The sequence below is a fragment of the Ranitomeya imitator genome, chromosome 1 (assembly GCF_032444005.1).
Source record: "Ranitomeya imitator isolate aRanImi1 chromosome 1, aRanImi1.pri, whole genome shotgun sequence".
Taxonomy (NCBI): Eukaryota; Metazoa; Chordata; class Amphibia; order Anura; family Dendrobatidae; genus Ranitomeya; species Ranitomeya imitator.
This window is the reverse complement of record NC_091282.1, coordinates 448,741,687-448,764,971: the sequence shown is the minus strand read 5'-3', so window position 1 is coordinate 448,764,971 and position 23,285 is coordinate 448,741,687. Positions and strand designations below refer to the sequence as shown.

General features: G+C 43.0%; 1 protein-coding gene across 2 annotated transcripts in view; it reads right to left on the bottom strand.

Moving 5' to 3' along the window:
• Window positions 1-23,285, bottom strand: part of RIC1 (RIC1 homolog, RAB6A GEF complex partner 1) — a 225,152-nt gene that overhangs the window by 5,641 nt on the left and 196,226 nt on the right. For both annotated transcript variants that reach the window (XM_069764353.1, XM_069764361.1), the window contains exons 15-22: window positions 16,371-16,460; window positions 15,716-15,876; window positions 15,220-15,358; window positions 15,019-15,135; window positions 13,605-14,333; window positions 13,257-13,415; window positions 7,185-7,321; window positions 2,520-2,806 (exon numbers count right to left, since the gene is read on the bottom strand). In XM_069764353.1, the coding sequence (XP_069620454.1) occupies window positions 2,520-2,806; window positions 7,185-7,321; window positions 13,257-13,415; window positions 13,605-14,333; window positions 15,019-15,135; window positions 15,220-15,358; window positions 15,716-15,876; window positions 16,371-16,460 (1,819 nt within the window). The remainder of the gene's footprint in view (window positions 1-2,519; window positions 2,807-7,184; window positions 7,322-13,256; window positions 13,416-13,604; window positions 14,334-15,018; window positions 15,136-15,219; window positions 15,359-15,715; window positions 15,877-16,370; window positions 16,461-23,285) is intronic.

The window sequence follows — 23,285 nt, the reverse complement described above, 5'->3', positions numbered from 1 at the left end:
CCCCGCAGTCAGTGTCCCGGTGCTCCGCTCCCCGCAGTCAGTGTCCTCGGCGATCCGCTCCCCGCAGTCAGTGTCCCCAGCGCTCCGCTGCTTACTCCTCTCCGGTCACCGTTAACACAGGGTTAATGCCGGCGGTAACGGACCGCGCTATGCCACGGGTAACGCATTCCGTTACCGCCGCTATTAACCCTGTGTGTCCCCAACCTTTTACTATTGATGCTGCCTATGCGGCATCAATAGTAACAGAAAGTAATGTTAAAAATAGTAAAAAAAAACAAAAAACCTGCTATACTCACCCTCCGTTGTCCGCTGAGCCTCTCGCGCCTGCCACCATCTTCCTTTCCCAGCGATGCTTTGCGAAATTACCCAGAAGACCTAGCGGTCTCGCGAGACTGCTAAGTCATATGGGTAATTTCGCAAAACATCCTGGGAACGCAAGATGGCGGCAGCCGCGCGCCCATCTGCACAGCGCCGTTGGATCCCAGGAAGCGGAGAGACGGGACGCTGAGGAGCAGCAACCAGAATGGTGAGTATGTTCAACTACAAGGGGCCCTCGGATCGTTAGGTGAGTATGTTTATTTTTTATTTTTTAACCTGTGACATACATGGCTCGGTAATATACTACGTCACTGGGCAATATACTACGTGGCTCTGTGCTGTATACTACAAGGCTGGGCAATATACTACGTCGCTGTGCAATATACTACGTGGCTGGACAATATACTACCTCGCTCTGCAATATACTACGTGGCTCTGTGCTGTATACCACCTCGCTCTGCAATATACTATGTGGCTCTGTGCTGTATACTACGTGGCTCTGTGCTGTTTTCTACGTGGCTGGGCAATATACTACGTGGCTCTGTGCTGTATACTACGTCGCTGTGCAATATACTATGTGGCTCTGTGCGGTTTACTACGTGCCTGGCCAATATACTACGTGGCTGGCCAATATACTACATGGCTGGGCAATATACTATGTGACTGGGCAATATACTACGTAACTGGGCAATATACTACATGGCTGGGCAATATACTACGTGGCTGGGCAATATACTGCGTAACTGGGCAATATACTACGTGGCTGGGCAATATACTACATCGCTGGGCAATATACTACGTGGACATGCATATTCTAGAATACCCGATGCGTTAGAATCGGGCCACCATCTAGTGCACAATATACACAAAAATTATTTATATATACCGTATTTTTTGGACTATAAAAGACGCACCCCAGGTTTAGACAGCAGAAATGAGGAAAAACAAATTTTTCCTGTTAAATAAAACTTCCCTGGTGGTGTAAAGTGGATAGGTCATTATCACTAACTAGATTGTGGCCCGATTCTAACGCATCGGGTATTCTAGAATATGCATGTCCCCGTAGTATATGGACAATGATGATTCCAGAATTCGCGGCAGACTTTGTCCGTCGCTGATTGGTCGAGGCAACCTTTATGACATCATCGTCGCCATTGTAACCATTATGACATCATCGTCGCTGTGCCCGTTGCTGATTGGTCGAGGCCGCCAGGCCTCGACCAATCAGAGACCCGGGATTTCCAGGACAGACAGACAGACAGACAGACGGAAAAACCCTTAGGCAATTATATATATAGATTTTAATGTAGAATAGAAAAGTAATACATCTATTGTTCTTGTTTCTCTGCAGTGTGTATTATACATACACAGCTCTGCTACATATGCACATATAGACACATACATGCTACATTCACACATATATCTTTAGATCTTTGTGTTTTCCTGAAGAAGGTGTAATATTTTGAAACATGTTGCGATTAAACCGCGCTGTCAATTTCGTCGCTTGATTCCGACTCCTCATTGATTGAACATCATCGCAGACCACCTGCTCTCTCCTTTCCTACATTACTACGCTGGATTTACCAACCAGAGGGGCTGCAGCAGTTGAACCTTATTACCTTATCAGAGTTGTCTGATACAACCCTATTAGGTGAGTGGAACTGCCATTCGATTACCAAGTTATATTGGATAGTACCCTATTGCACTCTTCTTGTTCCATAGTTATATACCTACATGCGCACACAACGATGTGCTACATGCGCACATATACACACACAACGATGTGCTACATGTGTATATGTAGACACACACTGCTCTGCAACATGAACATATAGACACAATGGCTTTGCTATATGCAGATCTGGAAGGAGGTCTGCATTCTCCTCCATAAAAAGCGGCCTTTAGACTATAAGACGCACAAATGCCTTACAAAGAGGTTTTTTTTGCTAAAAAAAGGTCCGAAAGAAATGGTACACACACACACAAGATATTCTGCAAAACAGCCCAGAGAATATTACACATGCACATGTATAGAACAACACACAAACAGCACTAACATCTTTTTTGGCTTTAAATGACTACTGCCATCTGAAGATTACAATTGTACGCTGAAGGCCCTTGAATGACCAATTAACCATTAAAACAGCAAACAACTCTATAAAAAAACTATAGAGGAAGATAATTGGATATTGTTAACAAACCTGTCCGAAATTTGCCATTCTTAAATGGAGAGCTGATGGAGGAGACAGGTATAACTGGAAAAGGCCAAAGGAAATCTTTATGAAGCGTCTTCAAGGCAGTAACAAAATCTTCCACCCGTGCAGCCCGTGTGCGCTCTTTGCATAGCCAGCCTATCAGCTCAAATCCCAGCTGCGCAGAGAAACAGCCAAGGTCCTTTAGTCGGATTTCTTCCAGCAGTCTGCGAGCATGCCTCCACAACATCATGTCTATGTACATGTTCTCCGCGCAGTCACTGTCTTTACTCCACCTAAACACGGCACAGAAGTTACTCAACAAATAATCCACCATCAAATGCCTGGAGCAACAAAACTGGTATATATGGCATCGGTATTAAGCCCGGTTAAGGCAAACGCTTGGAAAATCGTCTGATTTTCATTTCATGGCATTCGTTATTATACATCAACAGTTATAAAATTTACAATAAATACAGTTTCCTACGTTAATAATTGCAATGTATCTCTAATAATTAGATGCTATATGGATGATCCGTGTGGGATTACATTTTTTTGCATACGCAGACACTTGGATAGGTGAGCCTCATCTGACCTACTGAAGAGAATAGTACATGCTATGTTTTTGTTTTATACTGACACACGCTCTGTGTGCAAAAAAAACCAAATATTTAAACATCTGAAAAAGTGTATAATGCGCTCATCTGAACAAAGCCTTATATAGATATATAGATTTTTCCAGCCAGCTAACGCTCGGCACGCTCATTGCTATCTAATTAACGTTGCTGGTGATTAGAGTAAAGTAAATAATGACAACATTCAATAGCGCTTACGCAGGTTGTAAATTAACTTAAAATGAAGTTAATAACAGTGTGGGGACGGAGCCTCGTGTGGTAATGTGTGTAGACGGAGCCTCGTGTGGTAATGTGTGGGGACGGAGCCTCATGTGGTAATGTGTGGGGACAGAGCCTCGTGTGGTAATGTGTGGGGACGGAGCCTCGTGTGGTAATGTGTGGGGACGGAGCCTCGTGTGGTAATGTGTGGGGACGGAGCCTCGTGTGGTAATGTGTGGGGACGGAGCCTCGTGTGGTAATGTGTGGGGACGGAGCCTCGTGTGGTAATGTGTGGGGACGGAGCCTCGTGAGGTAATTTGTGAGGACGGAGCTTCGTGTGGTAATGTGTGTGGACAGAGCCTCGTGTGGTAATGTGTGGGGAGGGAGCCTCGTGTGGTAATGTGCGGGGAGAGAGCCTCGTGTGGTAGTGTGTGTGGACGGAGCCTCGTGTGGTAATGTGTGGGGACGGAGCCTCGTGTGGTAATGTGTGGGGAGGGAGCCTCGTGTGGTAATGTGTGGGGACGGAGCCTCGTGTGGTAATGTGGGGGGGATTGTGTGTGGTAATGTGGTGGGGGGGCGGGATTATGTGTGGTGATGTGGTGGGGGGGCGGGATTGTGTGTGGTGATGTGGTGGGGGGGCGGGATTATGTGTGGTGATGTGGTGAGGGGGTGGGATTGTGTGTGGTGATGTGGTGAGGGGGCGGGATTATGTGTGGTGATATGGTGGGGGGCGGGGTTATGTGTGGTGATGTGGTGGTGGGATTATGTGTGGTAATGTGGTGGGGGGCGAGATTATGTGTGGTAGTGTGGTGGGGGGCGGGATTATGTGTGGTAGTGTGGTGGGGGCGGGATTGTGTGGTGATGTGGTGGGGGGCGGGATTATGTGTGGTGATGTGGTGGGGGGCGGGATTATGTGTGGTAGTGTGGTGGGGGTGGGATTGTGTGGTGATGTGGTGGGGGGCGGGATTATGTGTGGTGATGTGGTGAGGGGGCGAGATTATGTGTGGTGATATGGTGGGGGGCGGGGTTATGTGTGGTGATGTGGTGGTGGGATTATGTGTGGTAATGTGGTGGGGGGGGCGAGATTATGTGTGGTAGTGTGGTGGGGGGCGGGATTATGTGTGGTAGTGTGGTGGGGGCGGGATTGTGTGGTGATGTGGTGGGGGGCGGGATTATGTGTGGTGATGTGGTGGGGGGCGGGATTATGTGTGGTAGTGTGGTGGGGGTGGGATTGTGTGGTGATGTGGTGGGGGGCGGGATTATGTGTGGTGATGTGGTGAGGGGGCGGGATTATGTGTGGTGATATGGTGGGGGGCGGGGTTATGTGTGGTGATGTGGTGGTGGGATTATGTGTGGTAATGTGGTGGGGGGGCGAGATTATGTGTGGTAGGGGCGGGATTATGTGTGGTAGTGTGGTGGGGGCGGGATTGTGTGGTGATGTGGTGGGGGGCGGGATTATGTGTGGTGGGGGGCTGGGATTATGTGGTGATGTGGTGGGATTATGTGTGGTAATGTGGTGGGGGGGTGAGATTATGTGTGGTAGTGTGGTGGGAGGTGGGATTATGTGTGGTGATGTGGTGGGCGGGCTGGATTGTGTGTGGTGATGTGGTGCGGATTGTGTGTGGCAATGTGGTGGGGGCGGGATTGTGTGTGGTAATGTGTTGGGGGCGGGATTGTGTGTGGTGATGTGGGGGCGGAGCTACTGTGCAGGGGGCGGGATTAGCGAGTAATCACGATGCCTTATATATAACTATACATATATAAATATATACAGTTATATGAAAAAGTTTGGGCATCCCTATTAATCTTAAGCTTAATGTTTTATAAAAAATTTTTTTTTTTTTTTGCAACAGCTATTTCAGTTTCATATATCTAATAACTGTTGGACACAGTAATGTTTCTGCCTTGAAATGAGGTTTATTGTACTAACAAAGTGTGCAATCTGCATTCAAACAAAATTTGACAGGTGCATAAGTATGGGCACCCTTATTTTCTGGTTTTAAATACTCCTAACTACTTATTACTGACTTACTAAAGCACTTTTTTTGGGTTTCTAACCTCATTGAGCTTTGAACTTCATAGCCAGGTGTATGCAATCATGAGAAAAGCTACTTAAAGTGGCCACTTGCAAGTTGTTCTACTGTTTGAATCTCCTCTGAAGGGTGGCATCATGGGCTCCTCAAAACAACGGTCTAATGATCTGAAAACAAAGATTATTCAACATAGTTGTTCAGGGGAAGGATACAAAAAGCTGTCTCAGAGATTTAATCTGTCAATTTCTACTGTGAGGAACATAGTAAGGAAATGGAAGAACACAGGTACAGTTCTTGTTAAGGCCAGAAGTGGCAGGCCAAGAAAAACATCAGAAAGGCAGAGAAGAAGAATGGTGAGATCAGTCAAGGACAATCATCAGACCACCTCCAGAGAACTGCAGTATCAACTTGCTGCAGACGGTGTCACTGTGCATCGGTCAACTATACAATGCACTTTGCACAAGGAGAAGCTGTATGGGAGAGTGATGCGAAAGAAGCCGTTTCTGCAAGCACGCCACAAACAGAGTCGGCTGAGGTATGCAAAAGCACATTTGGAGAAGCCAATTTCTTTTTGGAAGAAGGTCCTGTGGACTGATGAAACCAAGATTGAGTTGTTTGGTCATACAAAAAGGCGTTATGCATGGCGGCCAAAAAACACAGCATTCCAAGAAAAACACTTGCTACCCACAGTAAAATTTGGTTGAGGTTCCATCATGCTTTGGGGCTGTGTGGCCAATGCCGGCACCGGGAATCTTGTTAAAATTGAGGGACGCATGGATTCCTCTCAGTATCAGCAGATTCTTGACAATAATGTTCATGAATCAGTGACAAAGTTGAAGTTACGCCGGGGATGGATCTTTCAGCAAGACAATGATCCAAAACACCGCTCCAAATCTACTCAGGCATTCATGCAGAGGAACAATTACACTGTTCTGGAATGGCCATCCCAGTCCCCAGACCTGAATATCATTGAACATCTGTGTGATCATTTGAAGAGGGATGTCCATGCTCGGCGACCATCAAACTTAACTGAACTGGAATTGTTTTGTAAAGAGGAGTGGTCAAAAATACCTTCATCCAGGAACTCATTAAAAGCTACAGGAATCGACTAGAGGCTGTTATTTTTTGCAATAGGATAATCTACTAAATATTAATGTCACTTTTCTGGTGGGGTGCCCATACTTATGCACCTGTCAAGTTTTGTTTGAATGCAGATTGCACATTTTCTGCTAGTACAATAAACCTCATATCAAGGCAGAAACATTACTGTGTCCAACAGTTATTAGATATATGAAACTGAAATCGTTGCAAAAAAATCAATTTTTATAAAACATCAAGCTTAAGATTAATAGGGGTGCCCAAACTTTTTCATATAACTATATATATATATATATATATATATATATATATATATATATATATATATATAGTTATTATATGCAAAGCTTATTCATAATGTTCTAAGAATTCATGAAAATGATAAAGGGAGACTTCAGATTAATTGCTTAGCCCATTTTGAAAAGACATATGCAATACACTGCATTTCAAGTCTCTGTAGTTTGCCATGGCCTCAGGCTGCCAGTGTCATCTGCTAAGAATCTAAGAAGTCCGTACAATTCACAAATGAGTGGCATTACTGGAAGAAGCATGGCTAAGCAAGCATACATAAACAACGAGTGATACTTTGTGAATATTGTCCACAACAGTCAAAAAAAAATGTAGAAAATCTGACATTTACAATATAACTGTATAATGAAAGTCACATTATGGATCCGCAGTGATGTCGAGAATTCACTGGTTATTCTCACCGCTTGCCAGCAGGACCAGAAGGCATGCTCAGAGTTTTCTGAAGGTTAAACTTTCCAACAGGAAGATTCTCGGCACATTGGGACAAACTTATGCTGCGGTTTCTAAAGAATTCAAAACCACCGGCAGAGCTAGGCTCCTGTAGAAAAACACATGACTTCATTAAAAATGGTCCTTCTATCACTTCTCAGGGGAACCAACATTTTGGAAACACTTAAAAGTTCTTAATTTCTTAAGTATAAATCAATGGAACCGTGCCCCATTTTATCCACATCTTAGAAGCGGACAGTTTATTGAAATGATCTTATTGATACCGGCAATCCATTCATCCTCAGAAATACCAGGTAAAAATACCCATATTATAGGCAACACAGACGGCATATCTGTATGAAGCTAGCTTTTATACTCCATATATATAACGATTTCTAACATCCCTCGTTAAGCACTTTAATTGTAGCTTCATTTTTACAATTATCCATGGCCTGAAAAATGTTGTAATGACAAGAATTGAGAGCCATCAATTTTCTACGAATATTTTGAAAGGTCACAAGTTTAGCTTGGTTTAACCCCTTAATGACAGCCAATGCGTCTTTTAACCCCTTTACCCCCAAAGGTGGTTTGCACGTTAATGACCGGGCCAATTTTTACAATTCTGACCACTGTCCCTTTGAGGTTATAACTCTGGAACGCTTCAACGGATCCCAGTGATTCGGACATTGTTTTCTCGTGACATATTGTACTTCATGATAGTGGTAACATTTCTTTGATATTACCTGCATTTATTTGTGAAAAAAATGGAAATTTGGCGAAAATTATGAAACTTTCACAATTTTCCAACTTTGAATTTTTATGCAATTAAATCACAGAGTTATATCACACAAAATACTTACCGTATATACTCGAGTATAAGCCGAGATTTTCAGCCCATTTTTTTTTGGACTGAAAGTCCCCCTCTCGGCTTATACTCGAGTCATATACCCGGGGGTCGGCAGGGGAGGGGGAGCGGGGGCTGTGTAGTTATACTTACCTGCTGCGGTGCGGTCCCTGCCGTCCCTGGCTTCCCCGGCGCTGCAGATTCTTCCTGTACTGAGCGGTCACATGGCACCGCTCATTACAGAAATGAATATGTGGCTCCACCTCCCCTAGGGGTGGAGCCGCATATTCATTGCTGTAAATGATCGGTAACGGTGACCGCTCAGTACAGGAAGAAGCTGCAGCGCCGGGGAAGCCAGGGACTGCAGGGACCGGGCCGCAGCAGGTAAGTATACGGGGAGCGCAGCGCTGCGCGATATTTACCTGCTCCTCGCTCCGGTGCGGCTCCGTCTGCAGCGTCCTCTAGCAATGACGCTCAGGTTAGAGGGCGCTGTGACGTAGTCAGTGCGCGCCCTCTGCTGAGCGTCAGTGCTGGAGACGGAGCCGCACGAGGAGCAGGTAAATATTGAAAACGCCGGCGTCCTGAGCAAGAGAGGTGATTATGTGATTTTTTTTTTATTGCAGCAGCAGCAGCATTATATAAGGAGCATCTATGGGGCCATAATCAACGGTGCAGAGCAATATATATATGGCACAACTTTATGTGGAGCATCTATGGGGCCATAATGAACGGTGCAGAGCAATATACCGTATATGGGGCACAGCTTTATAAGGAGCATCTATGGGGCCATAATCAAAGGTGCAGAGCATATATATATATGGCACAGCTTTATAAGGAGAATCTATGGGGCCATAATGAACAGTGCAGAGCAATATATATATGGCACAGCTTTATAAGGAGCATCTATGGGGCCATAATCAAAGGTGCAGAGCATATATATATATATGGGGCACAGCTTTATAAGGAGCATCTATGGGGCCATAATCAAAGGTGCAGAGCATATATATATATATGGCACAGCTTTATAAGGAGAATCTATGGGGCCATAATGAACAGTGCAGAGCAATATATATATAGGGCACAGCTTTATAAGGAGCATCTATGGGGCCATAATCAAAGGTGCAGAGCATATATATATATATGGGGCACAGCTTTATAAGGAGCACCTATGGGGCCATAATCAACGGTGCATAGCAATATATATATATGGCACAGCTTTCTATGGAGCATCTATGGGGCCATAATGAACAGTATAGAGCATTCCATATGTCACAGCTTTATGTGGAGCATCTATGGGGCAATAATGAACGGTATGGAGCATCTATTTTTATTTTTGAAATTTACCAGTAGCTGCTGCATTTCCTACCCTAAGCTTATACTCAAGTCAATAAGTTTTCCCAGTTTTTTGTGGCAAAATTAGGGAGGTCGGCTTATACTCGGGTCGGCTTATACTCGAGTATATACGGTAATAAGTAAATACTTAATAAGTAACATTTCCCACATGTCTACTTTACATCAGCACAATTTTGGAACCAAAATTTTGTTTTGTTAGGGAGTTATAAGGGTTGAAAGTTGACCAGCAATTTCTCATTTTTACACCACTTTTTTACGGACCACATCTCATTTGGAGTCATTTTTAGGGGTCTATATGATAGAAAATACCCAAGTGTGACACCATTCTAAAAACTGCACCCCCCTCAAGGTGCTCAAAACCACATTCAAGAAGTTTATTAACCCTTCAGGTGTTTTACAGGAATTTTTGGAATGTTTAAATAAAAATGAACATTTAACTTTTTTTCACAAAAAATTTACTTCAGCTCTAATTTGTTTTATTTTACCAAGGGTAACAGGAGAAAATGGACCCCAAAAGTTGTTGTACAATTTGTCCTGAGTACGCAGATACCCCATATGTGGGGGTAAACCACTGTTTGGGCGCATGGCAGAGCTCGGAAGGGAAGGAGCGCCATTTGACTTTTCAATGCAAAATTGACTGGAATTGAGATGGGACGCGATGTTGTGTTTGGAGAGCCCCTGATGTGCCTAAACATTGAACCCCCCCTCACAAGTGACACAATTTTGGAGAGTAGACCCCCTAAGGAACTTATCTAGATGTGTGGTGAGCACTTTGACCCATTAAGTGATTCACAGAAGTTTATAATGCAGAGCCGTAAAAATAAAAAATCATATTTTTTTTCACAAAAATGATCTTTTCGCCCACAAGTTTTTATTTTCCCAAGGGTAAGAGAAGAAATTGGACACCAAAAGTTGTTGTACAATTTGTCCGGAGTACGCTGATACCCCATATGTGGGGGTAAACCACTGTTTGGGTGCATGGCAGAGCTCAGAAGGGAAGGAGCGCCATTTGACTTTTCAATGCAAAATTGACTGGAATTGAGATGGGACGCCATGTTGCGTTTGGAGAGCCACTGATGTGCCTAAACATTGAAACCCCCCACAAGTGACACCATTTTGGAAAGTAGACCCCCTAAGAAACTCATCTAGATGTGTTATGAGAGCTTTGAACCCCCAAGTGTTTCACTACAGTTTATAACACAGAGCCGTGAAAATAAAAAAAAAAAATTTTTCCCCACAAAAATTATTATTTAGCTCTCAGTTTTGTATTTTTCCAAGGGTAACAGTTGAAATTAAACCCTAAAAGTTGTTGTCCAATTTGTCCTGAGTACGCTGATACCCAATATGGTGGTGCATGGCAGAGCTCGGAAGGGAAGGAGCGCCATTTGGAATGCAGACTTAGATGGATTGGTCTGCAGGCATCACGTTGCATTTGTAGAGCCCCTCATGTAACTAAACAGTAGAAACACCCCACAAGTGACCCCATATTGGAAACAAGACCCCCCAAGGAACTTATCTAGATGTGTTGTGAGAACTTTGAAGCCCCAAGTGTTTCACTACAGTTTATAACGCAGAGCCGTGAAAATAAAAAATCTTTTTTTTTTTCCACAAAAATTATTTTTTAGCCCCCAGTTTTATATTTTCCCCAAGGGTAACAGGAGAAATTGGACCCCAAAAGTTGTTGTCCAATTTGTTCTGAGTACGCTGATACCCCATATGTTGGGGTAAACCCCTGTTTGGGCATACGGGAGAGCTCGGAAGGGAAGGAGCACTGTTTTACTTTTTCAACGCAGAATTGGCTGGAATTGAGATCGGACGCCATGTCGCGTTTGGAGAGCCCCTGATTGCTGTAGTAATCTGTTCAGAAGTTAGACATTTAGATGGTAAAAATACACATTTTCATTTCTTTCATGCCAGTTTGCATTAATGCCTGAAAATCACCTGAAGAGTTAATAATCTACCTGACAGCAGTTTTCGATATGTCTGGGGGTGCTGTTTTTAAAATGGTATCACGTTTGAGTGTTTCCCAATATATTAGACCCCTAAAGTCACTTCAAACATGGATAAGTCCCTAAAAAAATTAATTTTGCAAATTTCCTTGAAAAAATGAAAAATTGTTGCTACATTTTTAAACCTCCTAAAATGCTAACAAAATAAAATAATGTCTTACAAATGGTGCTGATGTAAAGCAGACATGAGGGAAATGTAATTTATTAATGGTTTGCTATGGTATGACCATCTGGATTAAAGGGATAATCATTCAAAGTTTGAAAATTGCATTTTTTTTTTTTACATTTTTCTCACACTTGATATTTTTTATAAATAGACAATACATATTGACCTAAATTTACCATTATCATAAAGTATAATGTGTCACGAAAAAACAACCTCAAAATCACTGGGATTTGTTGAGGAATTCCAGAGTTATTACCACAAAGTGACACTGGTCAGATTTCAAAAATGTGGCTCCGTCACTAAGGGGTTAATAATGACAGATGTCAACAATAGTGCTTTTATATGACTTCAAAGTATTATGATTGCAATTATGTAATTCTATCCCCAAGAAGTTGAGACGTATTTTTTTTGCTGTATTTTTTTTGTTGAGAGGAAAGGGATGGTGGAAAGAGCACTGGAGAAATTGCTTTTGGACAGGACTTTAGACATTTTTTTTGCACATGCAATGGCAACTCACAAGTATTAATCTAGATGTGTAATTTGTTTCATTCCACCTTAGTTGCATCCATATATTTCTATCCTTCTTATTACGGGCAGTTGTTTCGTGACCTCCAGTATGATTACCAGACCAATACATACTCTCTTTTGTAGACAGGTCAATCTCCGACATTTTGTAAAGTAAAGGATGATATTACCTATCAAATCCCACTTTATAGCGCTCAGACACATCCCTTTCTCACTAAGTCCTGATCTAATTGTTGCGCTGTATGTCCTCCCATGTGGCTGAAATCATTGTTAATGCCTTTTATAAGAGTGCAATAATATAGCCAAGCCCATACCCAGACCTATCGACTCATACTAACTGTCCATATTATCTGTAAATGCTAAGTGTATTATCTCCTCTGCATTCCTATGCAACGTTAGCTCGTCTTCACTGCCTCCTGCTTGTATGAGCTGTCAGGGAGAAACCGGTCACAAGCATAAGGCAGGATACAATGAGTCTCTGCAGTGTGAGAGGGGACAGAAGTTTAATGTCATTGATCCATCAACTTCTATCATTAGAAAAGGAATAACATTGCAGAGCAGGTGTGATGCTATGGGAGGTCATCCATACTACAAATAGTGATTTTTCATGTCATTAAGGGAACTATATAAATGGGACAGATAGAAGGAATCAAGATGGCAGACAATCCATAAATGGCCCATCAAATTAAACAAGAATACACAGGTTATGCACAAGGGTCTATTGATCTTTATTAATTGCCTATGCTGTATTACACAGGTAAAGAAAATAATATAGGGTGTTCCTTTAAGTCATGAAACAATCACTATTCCATACATACTAAATGGAATAGGAGTAGTTCTGATGTGAACAGTTCCATGGTGTCTATAAAGCTGCATAATTGACAGGGCTGAGCCACAAAAGGCAGACAAGTGGAAGTGTGGTAACTGAACTACATGCGCAGCACTTTCCAATATGGAGGTACCAGGATGCCTGTACTTTTCGTTGATCAGGAAAATATGTGAAACTTTTTAAATTGCAGTTGGGGATTCAGAATTTACAGTTATTTTTTCTTGATTTTTTGTTTAACAACTACCAATCACTTAAGACCAATCATTTAAGACCTTTGCAGAATTGATACTTTGAAATGGTATTCCCACTAATACAAACCTGTGAAGTAGGGGTAGCTGGAGGTGTCTCACATTCACCAGATCCGATAGCCTTCAGAAACCTTATCATGTGCCTGCAAAGATCCCACTTTCCCTGCTCTAGTGCAGTGTTAAATAGGAGAGTTGCATGTTGTCTGCTTACCGCTGCTGCCTCCATGTTCTGTAACAAGAGATATAGGTTCATTTCCACTTTTAATATATACACACACATATTATATATATATATATATATATATATATATATATATATATATATATATATATATATATATATATATATATATACACACACACACACACAATGTCAGAGAGGGCTAACAAGTGTGATGTGCGTTACATATATTACTACCTGGAGAATGATGAGATAAGAGGCAGCAGTGTCAAGGTCCTGAGCCATTAGGCACTCCTCGAACAAGTCCTTAGGGTTGCCAACAGCAGCAAATAGGTAATTCCAAAGAGCATATTCTGTCTTCCGAGCACAATGCACCACTGTCTGAAGAAAAAGGGGGAACTCCGTGATGAATTTAGCCACGGTGGGGAGCAGTGGGTCGGGAATGGGTTCCCGTGAGGTAGCTTCTTCTTCCAATACTTCATGTAGCATGAGTTCTAGCACATGTGGGAAATAGGGTAAAGAGGCACACGAGTGGGCTAAGAGCAAAGCTTGCTCTCCTAAATTCCTGACTAACAGTTGTCTTAGGATGTGGTGGAGGTAGATCTGAGAGGTCCTCTCTACAATACAGTAAGGGAACTGAACCTCCAAATGTTCCGCTGGAGAGCCACGGTTGTTCAAACAGTCGTAAGCCACAGTTTCATTGATTGCTCCGAGAACCAGAGCATCTTCAAACAGGACTGCAAGTGGGTAAATGTTGATGTGAAAAGGCAGCATTATCCGTCTGGAAAGGAAGGAATGTGGTTTGCGATGATCTCTGGGGAACAAAGGAAGCCAAACCTTCATGCCTGCTCCGCCGCAGCTAAGCCACAATGCCTCCAACAAATGGCGTTTTTGCTTGTTGGCCCGACAGGTGCTCCAGACATTTTCCACAGACTGTGCAAGGACCACCGGAGCACAAAACGGCAGCTTAAATAAAGCAGAGTAACTGTAAACATGGGTAAATCTGCATTTTAGGACTAGATTGATAATAGTTCTGGAAATTCCAGAATACACACTTTATTTTGCACGGGTGAAGTAAACAGATACGGTACAAATCCAAATGACAAGAAAGAAAGCTCTATTAGGTTATTTTTCCAAATTTTTGATCAGATTTTCACATCAGAATTGATACCATTTGAGGGTGTTAAATCATCTCATAGATTGCGAGCAGGGCCCTCATTCCTATTGGTGGGTGTTGAATTATGTGTTACTCTGTAATGTCTTTATTGTCTGTACAACTCCCCTTAATTATATAGTGCTGTGGAATATATTGGTGCTACAGAAATAAAAATTATTATTTTATTGCCTAGCTGAACGCCGGATCAGGAAAACAATTAAAAGGACTTGAAATAAACTTCACATAAAAAATTCAAGTGACTATGGTTAGAAAAACTGAAGTTGCTGTAACTCATTAATGCTGTAGAGGGCGCCAATTGCTTGTTCATAAAAAGGAAGCGTCGCTTTACTGCAGTTATGTGAACTACACGGCTGTGCAGAGCTATGTACACCGCTGGTTCTACCTCGCTATGTGGACACGTGTCTATAAACTTTTGACACTTTTAGTAAGGGCTGTTTGCTATAAAAATACTTAAAGCTAGAATTGCTGACTTACAAGTTTCCGCTGCTGTAAATTGGCTTCTTTTTCACGGATCTGAGGACCTGACCGATCCCGTTGTAGCATTATTAGCTGGCCTGCTAGATTCAACATAATGCTTTCTGCGTCACACGCCTACAAGAAAAGGCATAAAACTAGCACTATTCATCTTGGGATGAAGCCGGGTTATGGACAGTATTAAAGCAATAGGTACTCCACCTGTTGGGGCATTTTCAGTGAGATGCCAGTCTCTGTCCTCACAGATGTAAGGGTTATGGATACCACGAGTGAAGGATGGGGAATGTACCGAGACATGGACACTTCTTGGAGGACTTGTAAACAGACCAAAGGATGAGGACTGCAGCAATGAAAAGAAACAATTAGAACGAGACGAAAAATGTAGGTTTTAATATATATATACATACACATAGGTATATACACACGTCCTGATTCTTATTGGCTGGACTGCACAGTACTAGGAATCATTCACTTTACAAGATGTCTAGGTGATGGCTATGCTACCCAACTAGCACTGGGCACATGACGTGGACGTTCCAAGGAGAAATGGCAAGAACAGCCTTGGAGCAAAGTAACAAATACGAACAGCAATATCAAAAAACAAGAGGATTAGTTACAAGATTTCCAAATGAAAAAATATTGTGTTTTCCGTGAGCTAACAGAAAAACTAAAATCTTGATGCCTTCAAATAACTCACCCTTCAGATTTTCTTTCAATACTATAAAGGCAGAAAGAACAGTCGGCCCGAAAAATAATCAACATATCTCTGAACACGCTGAGAAGCAAAGTCTCCAACTGCACTTTGGTGACATATGCAAAAGCATTGTCAAGATTGGACGTACGAAGATAAACCCGTAGCTGAGGAAAGAAAGCCCAGGTGAAATATCTTGAAGGGTAGACATTGCTAGAATAGTAAAATAACACTTTATATCGCTTGAGATACTAATGCAGATGCTGAGTATTATTGGAAGGGTTTGTAAAACAGACATTGGATTGATTAAAAATAAGAAATGGAGACATGCTCCCCTTCCAGCTCCCGCACGGAGCAAGGAAGGCCAGCGGCTGCTCAGTTAGCGGTATCTGATCTGCTCGGAAGGCCAGCGACACATCATCAGAGAAACGTCTGATAACACGCTCTTCTAGTCACCTGACCGATGCAGCCAATCACTGGCTGCAGCGGTGCTGTGACTTCCGAACTATGGAGACAACACTCCTGGATCTGGCGGAGACTTCCAGAGTGGGTTGCCCTGGATTCACAGATACGCTGGAAGGTGGGTATAGCATTGTTAAATACTGTCAGACAACCCCGTTAATGGATTTATTAAAAAATAAACCTGAAACAAAACATTTACCTCCTCTTGACGATCATTTAAGTTATAACATGCCAGAACAATGAAGTCATTCCACCAAGCCAGGCCTCCCGTCACCATCATGTTCTGTTCCTGAAAACATATGGCAGAAGGCGTTACCACATCGCTTTAAGTGCAAACATTTAGAAGAAAGGAAAACCAAGCATGGCATATGGGAATAATACAGGCCCCCCTAGTGTCAGTCTGGAGAGCATTATGTTGTCAGTTTCACACTTTATTCCGTGAATGAGGCATGAGCTAAGGATACTGTCAGGAATGACCAAAGTCACATGCTCTGTAAAAGATCTGTGTAAAATCCTCAGTATATTCCTTATTGCCGCAGTAGCGCCTTGGATTTACAATAGGACTAACCCACTGGCTATTAACGGCAGCAGATTGGCTAATGACATGGCCTAGCACATTGTATTGTGTCAGCCCATAGGATACCGCGGCCCTCGAATACTTGCATTACCAAACATTTTGCCAGACTTCACTACGATGCCCAATCCATCATGCATCAACCATATACTCAAAACGGTCATCCAGACACGCTAGTGTGTTTAACATGTTCCCAACATATTAAAGCCCAGAATGATGGATTGACACCTAGATCAAAGCTCTAGATACAATGTCCAGGATGCAGAAATCACTTCAAGTCAGACACAAAACGAGGAAGTAAAAATTTTCATTCTGCTCTTCATGTAATGGAGACATGGTGGGAAGGGGAAGCTACAAGTGACAACAGGAAAAAATATATAGCCTGTTACTGCCAACTCCCCACCTGTACTGCCTGCAGCGTCCCCCCATGGGAAGGGGATTATAGGAACTCATCGTGACATCTTTACAGATCAGAAAGAAATCAACATTAAATGGGTTAATCAAACAAAGTACATTTTATCCACTAGATCTTGGAATAATAATAATTTCCACAATGGGATGTGTATAAGTAAAATGTTCCTGTGCCGATATAATCTTATAAATGTACCATTGATGTGTACTGTGTAATGGCCGTGTCTGACCGTACAGGAACATGGTCTGATCATACCACATCTCCTGGCCGGGGATCAGCTGTGATCCTGTGATGTCCTGTCTGTATACTCTCTTGTGTCCTCCCCTGCCCAGGAGCTGTGGTATGATCAGACCATGTTCCTGTACGGTCAGACACAGCCATTACTCAGCAGGGACACATTTATAAGATTATCTCAGCACAGGAACTTTTTATTTAACACATCCAATTGTGGAAATCATTATTATTCTAAGATCTATTGATTAAAATGTACTTTGTTGGTGGGAAAACCCCTCTAGGATAAGCGAACTGGCAGTGTCACAGACTTTTACTTAACCCCTTAGCGATCGCCGATACGCCTTTTAACGGCGGCCGCTAAGGGTACTTAAACCTCAGCGCCGTTAATTAACGGCGCTGTGGAAAAAGTACATAGCGCCCCCCAGAGGCCGATTTTCTCCGGGGTCTCGGCTGCCGGGGGTAGCCGAGACCCCAGAGAACATGATTCGGGGGGTTTTTAACCCACCCCGCATTTGCGATCGCCGGTAATTCACCGTTTTCCGGCGATCGCAAAAAAAACCAAAAACGCGATCTCTTTTTAATTTCTCTGTCCTCCGATGTGATCGCACATCAGAGGACAGAGAAAAGGGGTCCCAGGTGGCCCCCCAATACTCACCTAGCTCCCCCGATGATCCTCGTGTCTCCCGGTGGGCGCCGCCATCTTCAAAATGGCGGGCGCATGCGCAGTGCGCCCGCCGGCCGGCACCGGGAGAATCTTTTGGGTCTCGGCTGCCGGGGGTAGCCAAGACCCCAAAGAGCATGATCGGGGTCGGTTTTACCGACCCCTGTTTTGCGATCGCCGGTAATTAACTGTTTACCGGCGACCGCAAAAAAAAAAAAAAAGAGTAAAGTGTAATTCTCTGTCCTCTGATGTGATCGCACATCAGAGGACAGAGAAATAGGGGGATTCGGGGACCCTACAATACTCACCTGTGTCCCTGGATCCTCTTGCTGCTCCTCCTGGCCGCCGGCAGAAGAAAATGGCGGGCGCATGCCCAGTGCGCCCTCCATCTGTCTCCATCTGCCGGCCGGCAGGAGAACAGCAGTTGGGGCTAAAATTAGGGGTAGGGTTAGGGGTAGGGTTAGGATTAGGGGTAGGGTTAGGGGTAGGGTTAGGTTAGGGTTAGGGTTAGGGGTAGGGTTAGGGGTAGGGTTAGGGGTAGGGTTAGGATTAGGGGTAGGGTTAGGGGTAGGGTTTGGGGTAGGGTTAGGGGTAGGGTTAGGGGTAGGGTTAGGATTAGGGGTAGGGTTAGGGTAGGGTTAGGGGTAGGGTTAGAGCTAGGGTTAGGGCTAGGGTTGGGGCTAAATTTAGGGTTAGGGTTGGGGCTAAATTTAGGGTTAGGCTTCTTTCACACTTACGTCGGTACGGGGCCGTCGCAATGCGTCGGCCCGACATACCGACGCACGTTGTGAAAATTGTGCACAACGTGGGCAGCAGCTGTAGTTTTTCAACGCATCCGCTGCCCAATCTATGTCCTGGGGAGGAGGGGGCGGAGTTACGGCCACGCATGCGCAGTCAGAAATGGCGGATGCGACGTACAAAAAAAGTTTCATTGAACGTTTTTTTGTGCCGACGCTCCGCCAAAACACAACTGATCCAGTGCACGACGGACGCGACGTGTGGCCATCCGTCACGATCCGTCGGCAATACAAGTCTATGGGCAAAAAACGCATCCTGCGGGCACATTTGCAGGATCCGTTTCTTGTCCAAAACGACGGATTGCGACGGAATGCCAAACGACGCAAGTGTGAAAGTAGCCTTAGGGCTAGGGTTAGGGTTGGGGCTAAAGTTAGGGCTAGGGTTGGGGCTAAAGTTAGGGTTAGAGTTGGGATTAGGGTTAGGGTTTGGATTAGGGTTGGTATTAGGGTTAGGGTTGGCATTAGGGTTACGCTTGGGATTAGGGTTACGCTTGGGATTAGGGTTAGGTTTGGGATTAGGGTTAAGGTTAGGGTTGTGATTAGGGGTGTATTGGGATTAGGGTTAGGTTTGAGGTTAGGGTTGAGATTAGGATTAGGGGTGTGTTGGATTTAGGGTTTTGATTAGGGTTGTGGTTAGGGATGACATTAGGGTAGTTTTGGGGTAAGGGTTGTGATTATGGTTAGGGTTAGTGATTAGGATTATGGATCAGGTTGGGATTAGGGTTAGGGGTGTGTTGGGGTTAGGGTTGGAGCTAGAATAGGGGGGTTTCCACTGTTTAGGTACATCAGGGGGTCTCCATACACGACAGCCAATTTTGCGCTCAAAAAGTCAAATGGTGCTCCCTCCCTTCTGAGCTCTGCCGTGCGCCCAAACAGTGGGTTACCCCCACATATGGGGCATCAGCGTACTCGGGATAAATTGGACAACAACTTCTGGGGTCCAATTTCTCTTGTTACCCTTGTGAAAATAAAAACTTGGGGGCTACAATATCTTTTTTGTGAAAAAAAAAATATTTTTTATTTTCACGACTCTGCATTCTAAACTTCTGTGAAGCACTTGGGCATTCAAAGTTCTCACCACACATCTAGATAAGTTCCTTGGGGGGTCTAGTTTCCAAAATGGGGTCACTTGTGGGGGGTTACTACAGTTTAGGTATATCAGTATCAGGGGCTCTGCAATCGCAACATAATGCCCACAGACCATTCTATCAAAGTCTGCATTCCAAAAAGGCGCTCCTTCCCTTCCGAGCTCTGCCGTGCGCCCAAACAGTGGTTTACCCCCACATATGGCGCATCAGCGTACTCGGGATAAATTGGACAACAACTATTGCAGTCCAATTTCTCCTGTTACCCTTGTGAAAATAAAAACTTGGGGGCTACAATATCTTTTTTGTGGAAAAAAAAATATTTTTTATTTTCACGACTCTGCATTCTAAACTTCTGTGAAGCACTTGGGCATTCAAAGTTCTCACCACACATCTAGATAAGTTCCTTGGGGGGTCTAGTTTCCAAAATGGGGTCACTTGTGGAGGGTTTCTACTGGTTAGGTACATCAGGGGCTCTGCAAACGCAACATAATACCCGCAGACCATGCTATCAAAGTCTGCATTCCAAAACGGCGCTCCTTCCTTCCGAGCTCTGCCGTGCGCCCAAACAGTGGTTTACCCCCACATATGGGGTACCAGCATACTCAGGACAAATTGGACAACAACTTTTGGGGTCCAATTTCTCTTGTTACCCTTGTGAAAATAAAAACTTGGGGGCTAAAAAATCTTTTTTGTGGAAAAAAAAAATATTTTTTATTTTCACGGCTCTGCATTATAAACTTCTGTGAAGCACTTAGGCATTCAAGGTTCTCACCACACATCTAGATAAGTTCCATGGGGGGTCTAGTTTCCAAAATGGGGTCACTTGTGGGGGATTTCTACTGTTTAGGCACATCAGGGGCTCTCCAAACGCGACATGGCGTCCGATCTCAATTCCAGCCAATTCTACATTGAAAAAGTAAAACGGCACTCTTTCTCTTCCAAGCTCTGCGGTGCGCCCAAACAGTGGTTTACCCCCACATATTGGGTATCGACGTACTCAGGAGAAATTGCACAACAACTTTAGTGGTCTAATTTCTCCTGTTACCCTTGTGAAAATAAAAATTTGTGGGCAAAAATATCATTTTTGTAGAAAAAATGCAATTTTTTTTTTCACGGCTCTACGTTATAAACTTCTGTGAAGCACATGGGGGTTCAAAGTGCTCGCCACACATCTAGATAAGTTCCTTAAGGGGTCTAGTTTCCAAAATGGTGTCACTTGTGGGGGGTTTCCACTGTTTAGGCACATCAGGGGCTCTCCAAACGCGACATGGCGTCCAATCTCAATTCCAGCCAATTCTACATTGAAAAAGTAAAACGGCACTCCTTCTCTTCCAAGCTCTGCGGTGCGCCCTAACAGTGGTTTACCCCCACATATTGGGTATCAGCGTACTCAGGAGAAATTGCACAACAACTTTTGTGGTCTAATTTCTCCTGTTACCCTTGTGAAAATAAAAATTTGTGGGCGAAAAGATCATTTTTGTGTAAACAAAAGCGATTTTTTATTTTCACGGCTCTACGTTATAAACTTCTGTGAAGCACTTGGGGGTTCAAAGTGTTCACCACACATCTAGATAAGTTCCTTAAGGGGTCTAGTTTCCAAAATGGTGTCACTTGTGGGGAGTTTCCACTGTTTAGGCACATCAGGGGCTCTCTAAACGTGACATGGCGTCCAATCTCAATTCCAGCCAAATCTGCATTTGAAAAAGTAAAACGACGCTCCTTCACTTCTAAGTTCTGCGGTGCACCCAAACAGTGGTTTACCCCCACATATGGGGTATTGGCGTATTCAGGAGAAATTGCATAACAAAATTTATGGTTACATTTCTGTTTTTACACTTGTGAAAATAAAAAAATGGTTCTGAATTAAGATGTTTGCAAAAAAAAGTTAAATGTTCATTTTTTCCTTCCACATTGTTTCAGTTCCTGTGAAGCACGTAAAGGGTTAATAAACTTCTTGAATGTGGTTTTGAGAACCTTGAGGGGTGTAGTTTTTAGAATGGTGTCACACTTCATTATTTTCTATCATATAGACCCCTCAAAATGACTTCAAATGTAATGTGGTCCCTAAAAAAAAATGGTGTTGTAAAAATGAGAAATTGCTGGTCATCTTTTAACCCTTATAACTCCCTAACAAAAAAAAAATTTGTTTCCAAAATTGTGCTGATGTAAAGTAGACATGTGGGAAATGTTATTTATTAACTATTTTTCGTGACATATCTCTCTGATTTAAGGGCATAAAAATACAAAGTTTGAAAATTGCAAAATTTTAAAAATTTTCGCCATATTTCCGTTTTTTTCATAAATAATCGCAAGTAATATCGAAGAAATGTTACCACTAACATGAAGTACAATATGTCACGAAAAAACATTCTCAGAATCAGCGGGATCCGTTGAAGCGTTCCAGAGTTATAACCTCATAAAGTGACAGTGGTCAGAATTGCAAAAATTGGCTCGGTCATTAAGTACCAAATTGGCTCTGTCACTAAGGGGTTAAAGTTAAATTAATGTATTTATTTATTTTTTTTAAACTAAAAGCATAACAGTCATTTTAATTATTATTTCACAAATCAACAGTACACATGAAAATAAGCAACTTTGTAATATCTTATTAGAAATATTAGCTCCTTTCTCTGACACTATTGATCAGTCAGAAATCTCAATTCTGAGGTAAAATCTGTAGTCAGTGAAGAAAGACCTTCCCATCACAGATCATAGATGTCAGATGCTACAATTCTATGGAGGGAGGAGCTAAGGAAAGAGCTCCTCCCCCTGCTGTCTAGTTATAATCTTATCAGTAGCAGCTTTCATCTCATTTTTCACAGTTCACAAGTATTCCAGACACTAGGGATCATACACATCAGCAGACTACGGCTCCATACAGAGTCTGTAAATTTAGATTTGATGACAGAATTTAACCTTGCCCTATGGGTTTAGGAAAAGCTTTCCAAAGTAAGGCCAGCCTAACCTCAGCAGAGCTAACCCCATTCCATCCGATCATGAGCACAAACTCTGCTGGAAGCTGAAAGTTCTCCATCATAGGTAGTACACACGTGGTCAAAATTGTTGGCACCCCTCGTTTAATGACAGAAAAAAAGCACACTGGTCACAGAAATAACTTGAATCTGACAAAAGTAATAATACATAAAAAAATCTATGAAAATGAACCAGTGAAAGTCAGACATTGCTTTTCAACCATGCTTCCACAGAATTTAAAAACAAATAAAACTCATGAAACAGGCCTGGAATCTTAACTTAGTATTTTGTTGCACAACCCTTTCAGGCAATCACTGCAATCAAACGATTCCTGTAACTGTCAATGAGACTTCTGCACCTCTTGACAAGTATTTT